The 11,977-nt window shown below is 40.0% G+C and overlaps 1 protein-coding gene across 4 annotated transcripts in view; it reads left to right on the top strand.

Moving 5' to 3' along the window:
- gpd2 (glycerol-3-phosphate dehydrogenase 2 (mitochondrial)) overlaps nucleotides 1-10,358 on the top strand; it is a 24,851-nt gene extending 14,493 nt beyond the window's left edge. For all 4 annotated transcript variants that reach the window (XM_032506070.1, XM_032506072.1, XM_032506071.1 and 1 more), the window contains 8 exons: nucleotides 713-847; nucleotides 1,639-1,814; nucleotides 3,721-3,852; nucleotides 3,930-4,088; nucleotides 5,883-5,995; nucleotides 7,273-7,351; nucleotides 7,463-7,561; nucleotides 8,853-10,358. In XM_032506070.1, the coding sequence (XP_032361961.1) occupies nucleotides 713-847; nucleotides 1,639-1,814; nucleotides 3,721-3,852; nucleotides 3,930-4,088; nucleotides 5,883-5,995; nucleotides 7,273-7,351; nucleotides 7,463-7,561; nucleotides 8,853-8,978 (1,019 nt within the window). In that variant the 3' untranslated portion in view covers nucleotides 8,979-10,358. The remainder of the gene's footprint in view (nucleotides 1-712; nucleotides 848-1,638; nucleotides 1,815-3,720; nucleotides 3,853-3,929; nucleotides 4,089-5,882; nucleotides 5,996-7,272; nucleotides 7,352-7,462; nucleotides 7,562-8,852) is intronic.
- Nucleotides 10,359-11,977: the final 1,619 nt, after the last annotated feature.

Here is an 11,977-nt window from a genome sequence, read left to right as displayed (position 1 = left end):
AGCAGAACACTGAAAGCAGCAGAAATGCAGAACTAGGTACACTCCAATATCTGGTTAAGTGTCACAAATGATAACATTATTGCATATTTCTCTGATATCATGCAGCTCAAAACCCCTTTCTCTTGCACCATAGGTGTTTTTAACCCAAGGCCGAGTATCTGAAACAGTGAGTCTAAACTATCCAGTTAAATACAGTAGCTTAATATCACACATATCACAATGGACCAACAGCCACAGCAGACTTAGCTCATCACAAACAGAAAACTAACCCCATATATAAATGTAAGGATTACCGGTGTATTTAATTTAAAATATTGTGTGGAAATCGTGTGTTTAATCCTTCCCAGTTTCATCAGAGTCTCCTGAAGCACCGTGTAGCCTCCAACGTGCGTTTCTTGAAGTTGGAATCATGGTGGAAGGTGGAGATGACAGTGCTCAGGACATTTATCAGTCCTCTGAGAGGACTAAGTCTAAAGAATGGACATGTTTTGGTTATTATAAGAACGCTGAAGGACAGTTGATTGAAGATATTTATCCTGTCTGCAGAACATGCAGGAAAACAGCTGCTGCTGAAAGCATTGAACACACTTTTAAAAAGACCACGATAATACCGACAACCGTGATAATTTTGGTCACTATAACCGTGAAATTGTCATATTGTTACATCCCTAATCCCATACTGGAATGCGTCTTGTGTTTGTGTCTTCTGCAGTGCGCAGAGGAGACGTGTTGGCAGCGTGGAGCGGGATCCGTCCGCTGGTGACCGACCCCAACTCCAAAGACACTCAGTCCATCTGTAGAAACCACATCGTCAGCATCAGTGACAGCGGACTGGTCACCATCGCTGGTCAGTTATTTGGGATTATTTTGGGATATTAGTGCACAGATACTGCTGCATATACTGCTGAAATCAAAATCCTGTCCATTTTCTCCATAAGAGTTTCGATTATTAGCCATAAAGTCTAAAGCAGAGATCTTTGACAGTCACTGAAGGGGAGCCTGTGTTTTCCCTCCAAAATTTGAATATGCCTGAACATAGTAGAACAAATATTTAACAATATTTAAATGGAAGCTTGGTATTGTAGGTCACCATAAAAAAGGTGTGTATAAAGGCTTTTTTTTCGGCCTTGCACGTCAGGCCCGGTTTATTATGCAACTTAATTTGATTCAATATGTGTAGTAGGGGGTCCCTGTTTATCTCTCCTTAGTGGTTCTTTTCCTAAAAGCGTTGAATACCCCTGATGTAAACCATCCAAGGTAGACTGACCAGGAGCTGTGAGGTGGTGGAACAAAGGTTTCTGCAGCCGTAGAAGCTAGAAGTCCATATGAAATCAAGCCTGTTTTAAGGAAAACATGATTTATTCCCGGTTTTATGGAGAAATACTACACTACCCACAATCCTAAGTACTTGTGCCTTTGCCTTTTTTGCCATTTCTAAAATTTCATTTTGCGCCTGGATAAATGTTCAATGGTCCACAGTTCCTCTCAGAGCCGGTCGGCTCGGTTCCCCGCTTAAAACTCTTCATATCGGCCTATATTGAAACGTAAATGGAGATATTAAACAGGAAAAACACTTCCTAAACCAGAGCCGTTACAGTGTTGACATTGTATACTAAGGCTGCTTATTTTGGTGTCCAGGTGGGAAGTGGACCACCTACAGATCGATGGCTGAAGAGACTCTGGATGCAGCCATCAAAGCCCACGGCCTCTCAGCAGAGCCCTGCAAGACCGTGGGCCTGATGCTGGAGGGAGCCAAAGGCTGGACCCCCACGCTCTACATCCGCCTGGTGCAGGACTACGGACTGGAGAATGAGGTAAGACACATTTGCATGTTACAAGCAGCATAGGGTTGCATTAGCCTGCAGTCCTGTGTTCCGTAAAGTCATTTTTAAGTAGGATAAATATTTCGCAGAGTTGCTAGGAAGGCACAAATATTTCCACTAGTTGAGAAACATCAGATTGTCGAAGTAGAAAACAGCTTTAGTTCAGTCTTTTGGATCGTTTCAGAGCCCGCAGCTGAGTCTGAACTTGATCAAACCCTGAATGTTCACTCTAAACTTCATTGTTTCATATCAAACCTTACCAGGTTTTTAAATCCAGCAGGTATGGTATCCCTGCTTACAGTAATGTCAAACCTGTTCCATAGTTACAACCTTCCCTTTTGTAACGAATTCAAGTCATCTCGGTACAATCTCCTAAATTTCATGGTCCAACCAGCCCCTACACAATGGCATCTTTACATATTTTCATTCAACTTTTCGCATCAATTTCTTCTTTACCTTTTAAGCTTATCAATAAATAATTTGCATTTGTAAATTGGTAAATTTCTTCTTTGAAGGAACAGTTCAACATTTTAGAAAAAAAAAAAAAAGTATTTTAGAAATTGCTTTCGTTCCAAAATTTAAGTGAGAAGATCCAAATTATTAAACTAAAAATCAGCAGTTAATATAGATTTTATTGACCAATAAGATCAAATCTGACCAGCATTTCTAATAGTTTCTGTGGGAATAGGGTGGATTGCCAAATACTGCACGGCCCGGCAGCACAGATTTAAAATGTCGGGCTCTGTACAGACGTGCGATGAGCACATTTTATCGCTAATACTGTACTTTTACTCAAGTGAAATTGTGAACTTGTACTTCTAACGGAGTATGCCAGAGTATGACTTCAGTATGCCAGTTTTTTACATTTCTGTTAAGATGCAACATGTGAGCTGTTGAGGTGCTTTGGTAAGAAATAAAACACATGTTTCCCCAAAATGCTGAACTATTTGACGCTCTGGCTCCAAGAACAGCTTGACTTATGCAACACATTTTCAGCATGGCGAGGCGTAGAAGAAAAAAAGACCCTAAACTTCTTACTGATAAAAAACTAAGTTATAAGCGCTCGTGCAGGCCCCTTCACTGTCGCCCTCTCCAGCAGAAGAGCTGACATTAAAGCCGCCGCTGTAACAATGTTGACATTTCTACTACACAAAAGACTGGACACGTGTCGAAATGCACTGTATGCTGTACAATTTACCAATGGCATTAAGTAAGGGCACATTGATTTACATTGGCTACACGTCATTTTTCCAATAATTAGGCTGTGCGTTTCATGAAACCCAATAGAACCGGTTTCATGAAGAGAAAGTACTCCAGCGCCTACAGTACACTTACTCCTCATTAGAGGCATTCTGCACCCGCTCTGGTGATCTCTCCAATATTCCTGAAAGGTCACCGTTGATATTTGGACAGGGTGTGCCCTTTCACATGATCGGCAAGCCAATGACATGAATAGCAAATAGACCTCTTCAGTTCTGTAAACATGTGACACCTCATTGACAAAGTGGCGCAAACGCTTAGCGCTTAGCTCGCAAGAGGGGAAATCGATCATGTGACCACCAGGAGCTGCCGCCGCCATCCACGCTGTTTAACCTGGGAGTTTATACTCTGAGAGCAGCACAGGGAATACAAATCATAATCTACAGCCAGCGCAACGCCAACTCCGTCTTTGAATAAATGTGCAGTTAATGCAAGGTTATACTGCAACCCATGTTACAATTTTTAACAGTGTTTGGAAGTAGTGGAAGTAAAAGCAACAGTGTTATTTTTTTGCATGTTATCAGTGTATTGACTGTTAAAATAATTAAACTAAACTTACTGTACAGTTTATTTTCTGTGCAGGCGTTGCGAGTTCAATGTTTTTTCTTTTCTTTTTAATACTGTATTTTTTCCTCAGGTCGCTCAGCACCTGGTCTCCACGTACGGAGGGAAGGCGTTCGACGTGGCCAAGATGGCGCAGGTTACCGGGCAACGATGGCCGATCGTGGGGAAGAGACTGGTGTCTGAGTTCCCCTACATCGAGGGCGAGGTAAAGTGGGATTTCATGCTCATTTTGGCCCCCAAAAGGCTCCCGTACTCCAGCCTCATGTGGGTCTCCTTCCTCAGGTGCTGTATGCGATCAAGGAGTACGCCTGCACGGCCATCGACGTCATCGCCCGGCGAACGCGCCTGGGCTTCCTGAACGTGCAGGCGGCGGATGAAGCCCTCCCGCGCATCGTGCAGATCATGGGGAAAGAGCTGGGCTGGAGTGAGGAGAGAAAGACGGTACGCTGTCATAACACGTTGTTTAATGAGCGGGGGAAAAGAGCTGCCAAAATGGAACATGATGTTTGGATATTTAATAGAAGCTTGGTATTCTCTTAAGTCGCTTCTTAAAACCTACTTTAATAGGAGAGCCTTTCCCGATCTTATTTGACTTTACTTTATCCCTTTTATTTTATTGTATTTTACAAATTCTATATTTAGCTGTTTTTTTGTCTTTTAATGTTTTCATGCTTTTGTCTTTTTGTGTTATTGTCTCTTTGATATTATTGTTCTTACACTTGTTAAAGCACTTTGTGACTTGTTTTTGAAAAGTGCTCTACAAATACAATATTATTATTGTAGGTCACCGTAAAAAAGGAATATATAAAGGCTTTAGGTAGCCTTACACGTCAGGCCCGGTTTATTATGCAACTTAATTTAATACAATATGTGTAGTAGGGGGTCCCTGTTTATCTCTCCTTAGTGGTTCTTTTCCTAAAAGCGTTGAATACCCCTGATGTAAACCATCCAAGGTAGACTGACCAGGAGCTGTGAGGTGGTGGAACAAAGGTTTCTGCAGCCGTAGAAGCTAGAAGTCCATATGAAATCAAGCCTGTTTTAAGGAAAACATGATTTATTCCCGGTTTCATGGAGAAATACTACACTACCCACAATCCTAAGTACTTGTGCCTTTGCCTTTTTTTGCCATTTTCAAAATGTTATTTTGCGCCTGGATCAAATGTTTAATGGTCCACAGTTCCTCTCAGAGCCGGTCGGCTCGGTTCCCCGCTTAAAAAATAGAAAGATGTAATGACACAAATCGAGGATTTAGTTTCAGTGGTGTGTGTAATAAAGTCCTGGTTTCGTTGTCGATCAGTGCACAATAGAAAAGGTCCACACCCCCGTGTCCCTTTAGGAGAGGAAGCTCAATGATGGGATATGAGTGCATGAAAACTGAGCTCCCAGCTATTTTTAGCCTGTGTAGTTCCAGCACAGGAAAGCCACATGTCTTACACTGTGATGTTAATAAGATATCTGCCACTGTGGGGAATAGGTTATTCAAGATTTTAAAACAGTAATTGTGTATGCCGGGGGTCAGGTTCAGAGGACGTATTTTATTTACTATATGCTTTCCAGTCTTGGAAGCAATACTTGAGGAAAAGTACAAGTATTTTTCCAGGAAATGACCTTGGTAGAAGTTAAACTCTCCTTTAAGAATATCACTTAAGTCCGTCTTAAAGTATCTGATATTTGTTGTACTTAAGTATCAAAAATAACTTCATGATATTAGAAAGTAAAAGGAAAAAAACTTTGATTATGAACTTTATTATTCAGGGTTTCCACATCTTCTTAAATATCATGTCTGAAATTGACAAAGAAAAACAGAAATAGAATTTAATTTTTTTGTGAGAAACAGTCTTATACTCACACATAAGAAAACATTTCTTGCAAGGAACGAGCAATGAAGATCCTGAGCCGAAATGTGATGGAGTAAAAGTATACATTTTCTCATGGATATGTAGTGTAGTCAAAGTAAAAGTTTCCAAAATTATATATAACAGTAAAGTACAGATATGTGAAAATTCTACTCAAGCACAGTAACAAAGTATTTGGACTTTGTTACACTACAACACTGATGCTTTACTTAAGGAATTATTTTTACAACACATTCAAATGTAAAGCGTTGGGGGGGTTATGTAGGTGCTGTTATCTAACACTAGAAGTCTTGGTATATTTAATGTGGATGGATGGATGAGAGATGGAGGGATGGGTGATGGCTGACTCTTCTTCTCTCTGTGCTGATGTGGACTCCAGGCCGAGCTGGAAGCAGCCAGGAAGTTTTTGTACCTGGAGATGGGCTACAGGTCTCGCTCCGAACAGCTGACCAAGACATCTGAGATCAACCTGGACAACCAGGAAGTAGCCAGGTCCTTATTACACTTCTTTCTCTTTTTAAAAATAACATGGTAACATTTGTGTTTTCTGATGAAATGTGAGTTTCTGTAGGTGAGCTGGTGATTACATCAGTCATCCCCACTTTTTACTTTTTTAAATCCAATGTTATGCCCCCCCCCCCCCCCCCCCCCCCCCCCCCCCAGAAATGCCAATCAAAATGGTATCTTGGAACAACTTAATGAGCAGGTAATGGTGCAGTGGGCGCTTTGTGGACGTTTTTTAGGATTTTAGGATTCAATCCACTGTGTCCCCTTCCCCTGGAACCAGACCTATGCAATCAGTCATTACTGTAGTACGCAGATTCAAGGCCCCGTGGGCCAAATCCGGCCCCTCGCGGATTTTGATCCGGCCCGCATATCAATTTAGGTTCACAATACATTTTGGCTCGCCTAGTTTTTGTTGCTTTGTCTGACAACTTTGTCGCTTTTATTCTGTGTTTTTGTCGCTTTTTTCAACCTTTTTTGGGGCCTTTTTCTATGATGGCTAAGTAACTTTTAGGGCTTTATATCTAACTCAAGTTAGAAGACTATAAGTGCAATGCAAATGCAATTATACAGTCAAAGATATTTGACTTTTTAAAATAAATGAAAGCATGTCAATAAACTACATGTCTGGCTCTAGATGTGATCCAGTGGCCCTTAGTGAAGTTGAGTTTGACACATTTGAAAATGCCTTTTTTTTTTACATAGATGTTTCAAGAAAAAACTGATTTAAAACTTGTAAAATGAACTGAGCGAGATGGACTGTTTGTCATGATTCATCATCTCTAGGGAGCACACCTTTTAAAATAATTTGAGAATTGATTTTGTTTAACCTTCACCCAGATGTGAACAGATGCATCCCAGTGCATAAACAGTCTCCTGGCGTTAACTTGAGTTGCGCTAAATGCACTGCTGTTCTCTTAAAAAACACCTGTGACTCATGTTTTTAGTTGTATTGTGATGTGTGGTCAGTGTGAAGCCTGTTGTCGTATTTCTCTGTATAGACTCAATGAAAGAAAACATGAAATGTGTGAGTGAACAAGCTTTAACGAGCCCAAGAACATGCTTTTATTCATCATAACTTAAACTAAAAGGACAGTTATTAGGCAGTGTTTCTATTAAAAATAGTTCTGTTTATTCTCATTAAGACAGATGTCGATCACTGGTTACTATTAAGTCTAAGTTTTGTCAAAAGCTGTAGTATTAAATGTAAGGAAGTGAGTAAAATAAATACTCTGATAACTCTAATACTAATATCTGTGTGACAGGTACAAGAAGCGTTTCCATAAGTTTGACAAAGAGAGCAAAGGATTCATCACGACTGTTGACGTCCAGCAGGTTTTAGAAGTGAGTCGTCTTTTCTTCTTTCCTGTTCTCCTTTTTGTCTGCCTCTCATCTTTACACACTTGTCTCCACTACACGGTATTGATCCCTGGTCCTGTTTTTCTGTCTCTGCAGAGCATCAATGTCCACATTGATGAAAATGCGCTCCACGAAATCCTTAATGAGGTGGACCTGAACAAGAATGGACAAGTGGAAATTGATGAATTCATGCAGGTGTGTAACACGCAGCTCAGCGAGGATGCATCTGATAACACATCATCTCCCATATTTCTTCAGTCAGGAACCCTCGTCATAGTAACTATGTATTACAACAAAGGGAAATACAGTTATGTATAAATCAAACTAGATTTTAGAAAAGCTTGAAACATGTTGATTTGCACTAGAAATGAACAATCATTGTTACTGTCTTGGAAAATTCTTTCACGTTACTAGAAAATAGAACATATGGGGGAAATACTTTATATAAAAGGTGATTACTGCAGAACATATTGAATTTAAAGCCAAGTGAAAGTGGCGAGTGCACATACGCACTGCGGTGTGAGGAGAGGAGCCATTACTGTCCAACACCTCTGTCAGTAACAGCAGAACCACCAGGAGTCTGGATAATAGAAACCCAGGGGAATGCAATCCATTAAACACACTTCTATTTTTTTGTGTGTGCCCATATTCCTGTAATCCGTTTCAGTCGCCTGCCTTGTTATATTTCCAAAACTGTTAAGGAATTGGGCTTTGATATACTTTTTTCCTTCCTGTAAAATGTACATCAACTTAAACACAGTTGAAAGCAGGTGTTTGTAGGTCCATACATCCTCATAGATATATGTTTAATGTTGTATGCATTCATTTACAACATCAGGGAATCATAGCAGGGAGAGCACCTTTCTCTTGTTGTTTTCAGTATTATCAGCCAGATAGAGACAACATTTTCCTCCTTCTTTATGCTATAATGTCACCAACGCTGCAACGCGTATTACCCCCTCGTTAAAAAAAGAGCCCGTCGTCCACCTGAGATGTGAGAACGATGAACTTCCTGCAAACAGAAACAGGTGTGAAGTCCGACTACATGGAGCTAATTAAAAAGGCTCTGTCAGCGACTTATGTAATGAGGCCTGAAGTGTCCATCCGCGCTAAATAAATTACTTTCTCACTTGACAACAAAGTCCAGAAAAAGAGTCATTATAGGAGAGCTGGAAGGCAGTCGGTGATTTAGTCTTCATTAGTGTAACCGAGGAGACGGGCTGATGGATAAATCAACCAGGAGTCAAAATATCTTTTAACTAGAAGCCTTTTCTGCCCCCCTCTGTGACGAGTAAAACAGGACAGAGTTGAGTATTTAATCATGCGTGCTATGTACTGTATGGCTTCTTTCACCACCTGGTGCAGCTTTAACACATAAACAAGACACCCTGGGGTGCTGGGTTCATCAGTGGGGGACATGTGGAGGTGTCGTCCTGCACTAATAGTTCTAGTAGTTAACCTCTTCCCCCGCTGTTCTCCTGTGCAGCTGATGAGTGCGGTGAAGAAAGGACAAGTGTCTGACAGCCGCCTGGCCATACTGATGAAAACGGCGGAGGAGACGTTGGAAAACAGAGGGCCAGTGACCGTGGACCGAAGCGGGGGCGGAGTCTGAGTCTGAGGATGCCAAGAAAAACCAAATCTGCTTCTGGTCCTTTAAAAGGTGGTGATGACAGAAGGGACAACCGGTGTCGTGTGAAAGACAACAGTGCATCATGCAAGCACGCGGCGGGATGGATTTAGTCAAATCCAGCGTCAGCTGAGTGGGATTTTGAGTGGATTGGTACCTGATGATTGAGGCTGAGGTTTGTGTTTCATGATCAGTTGAACGCAACATCTGGTGCCTCTGATGTTACGCAGCACACCTGTTTTCTACTGTCTTTTGATATTTCAATCATTCACAATATCTTTGTACTTTCTCCAACGCTGCTTTTTAACTTAAACTTAATTTATTTCTTAACATTACCGACACTGATTGTTGGTAAGACGCTGTCCTGTGTGTGGCAACTGAGCGTTTGGTTCTGCTTTCTTTTATGGGTCCATTATTAATGATCCTAATAAGACATACAGTATATGTAACCTGCTACCAATTATCAGGAACATTTACACATACTTTTATAAGCATACAACTTAACATAAATGAAGAATAAAGTTTCTAGTAATAAATAACTAATAATGACTACTTACTTGGCTTTAATGGACCCTATTTTTCCTGTAATCAGTCAAATGTAACAGATTATTTCCTGCAAACTTTCAAAGTAATCATGGACCCCTAAAATAAAGCCGTAGCGAGATTTTCATTGTGTTGTTTCTGATGTTCCATGCACTAGTCAGGTAATATTTAATGGTTCTTAAAGCACTCTGAGATGTTTATAAAGTACTTATTTGGGTTCAGTGTGGGATTAATCTAGCATCTTCTGGCCCACTGTGGTTTTCCATTTATTGCACTACTGACAACTATTGATACTGAGGTTTATATCGCAAGGTTTCTAGCTTTAGTGTTTTTAATCCTTTCTTTCCATCTATATTTTTTTATTTATTCTTTTTTCTCATGTTACTGCAGCCATTTATAGACAAATACAGTTAGATGTTTCCATGTGTTGCATGAGATAATCTGGATTTTAAAGGGACTTTTTACTTGCATGCTGCCCTTTGACTCAATTTTGTTTTTATTTTCACAAAAATGTGTTTGGAGTTCATTCTTTTGTTTCTTGTGCTTGTGGTCAAGGCAGAGAGGAAGTATATATATATATATATATACTCCTGCTGACAATTTCATTGTTTATGTGACACAGATAGCACGTTTGTAATCCAGCAGTGATGTCATGTGTGATCATTTTGTGATTTTCAACAAATGAAAAGTATGATATGTGCCTTTATGTGCCTAAGATATGAATGTCTTCTTCACAATGCCACACTCCATGTTAAACAAATACAGGAAATGATGTAAAAGAATGTAAAGATAGTTGTTATATAAAGGCTAGTATTTAAAGTGTGGTGGATGTTTTTTTGTTTAGAACAGATGTCTGGTTGGAAGGGGCATGCTGCCATGTTGGAGTTGGACCCGGGTTATTTTTATTTTTTGTCATTTGACCTGCAGATATCAATAGTAGTAGTAGTAGTGTCTTATAGGACAGAGGGATTGTTTATGTACAATATCTGAAGTATTTCAGGTCGTGTGTGTGTGTCTCACAGGCTTAAAGTGCGGCGGTGGAAACAAAAAGGGGATTTCATTTACTCGTGAGCCCTGATCAGGATTGAGGAGGAAGGCTAGTTGACATTTTGAGTCTTAAGTAATACGTACAGATGTTTTTCTCTGAATTTTAGCTTTGAGTGAGGCATTTTTAGTTAGGAATGATAATGTTGCAGAGAAGAGCATAAGATGAAACCAAGATTTTAGGGTTTTAGGAGCTTGAAAAAGATTTAGTAGTAGTTATATTTGTCAAAGACCACATTGAAGTCCCCATCTTGCACCTTATCTTTAAACCTCAACTTGCATCCTGAACCATCGTTGAGTATTTGTGCACAAAATATTTCCTTTTCCAGAGTCCTGTCCTATTGTAGTAGGCAGTGTTTTATCTGAGAAGCCTTCAAACTCTTAGATCGGCTGCTCAAACTCCCTTGCATTTAATTTCCAACTAACGCCCGTTATTTAAGCTATCAAATAAGTTAAAAAAATAAAATAAAAAAAGGATGAAATGGTGCATTGCGTAGTAACAATGCCGGAGTTTTTGGCCCTGAAATTTAGGCGTCTCAAAGCATCAAGAAAAGCCCGAACTCAGCACTTTAATTTGTGTTCACTCATCTGAAACATCATTCACACCCAATAATAATTAATGGAACTTTAGCTGGTAAATGAAAACAGAAAAATAGAAACTGTTTTCATTCCTCCAACATGGCAGTAGGTCATCCTCACTCTTCCTCTTTGCAGACCCCCTGCAGACGGTTTTATATTGTGAAAGAAATGTGTCCTTATTTCCTCCATATTAGGACTTATATTTTTATCACTTACATGAGATTTTCTATGGACTCATTCATATGCGGTATGCAGTTTCCTCCCATGGATAATCACTGGGACTGTTGCTGAAGGGTGTGGGTGTGGGTGTGTGGTCACTGGGGGGTTCGGCTCCAATACGTCCACGCTGAGGACCCTTGAAACTGCCAACTGCCCGTCAACAATATTCTGATGTTTGATTGTCTCCTGTGGATGAAATTACAGCTTCATCCAGGCTCAAAGAGAATCATATTCCATCTACTGTAAGAACACCGTGAGCAGGTCTTCAGGTAAAAACACAACAATCACATGTATCTGGTTGCTTGCTAAGCTTTGTTCTGCTTTGTTTTTATTGTGTGAGCATCATTCAGAGCTGGTGTCATACCAGCTGAGAGAGACCGAATAGGCGTGGTTACTGTACGAAAAGGTTACTTTTTTTATTTAAAAATTGTGAAATTATTGAAAAATGAAGCTTGAAATCAAGGAGATAAATAAACAGCTACTCAATGGACTTTTTAGTTTTTTAGTTTTGGGATTTTTCTCGCAAATATAACTTAAATTTGACTTAAATTTAAACTTCATTTGAACATTGCTTCTGTCTCACTGCTAAACTCTATCAT

Source organism: Etheostoma spectabile, chromosome 24 (genome assembly GCF_008692095.1).
Source record: "Etheostoma spectabile isolate EspeVRDwgs_2016 chromosome 24, UIUC_Espe_1.0, whole genome shotgun sequence".
NCBI lineage: Eukaryota > Metazoa > Chordata > Actinopteri > Perciformes > Percidae > Etheostoma > Etheostoma spectabile.
This window is presented reverse-complemented; position numbering and strand designations above follow the sequence as displayed.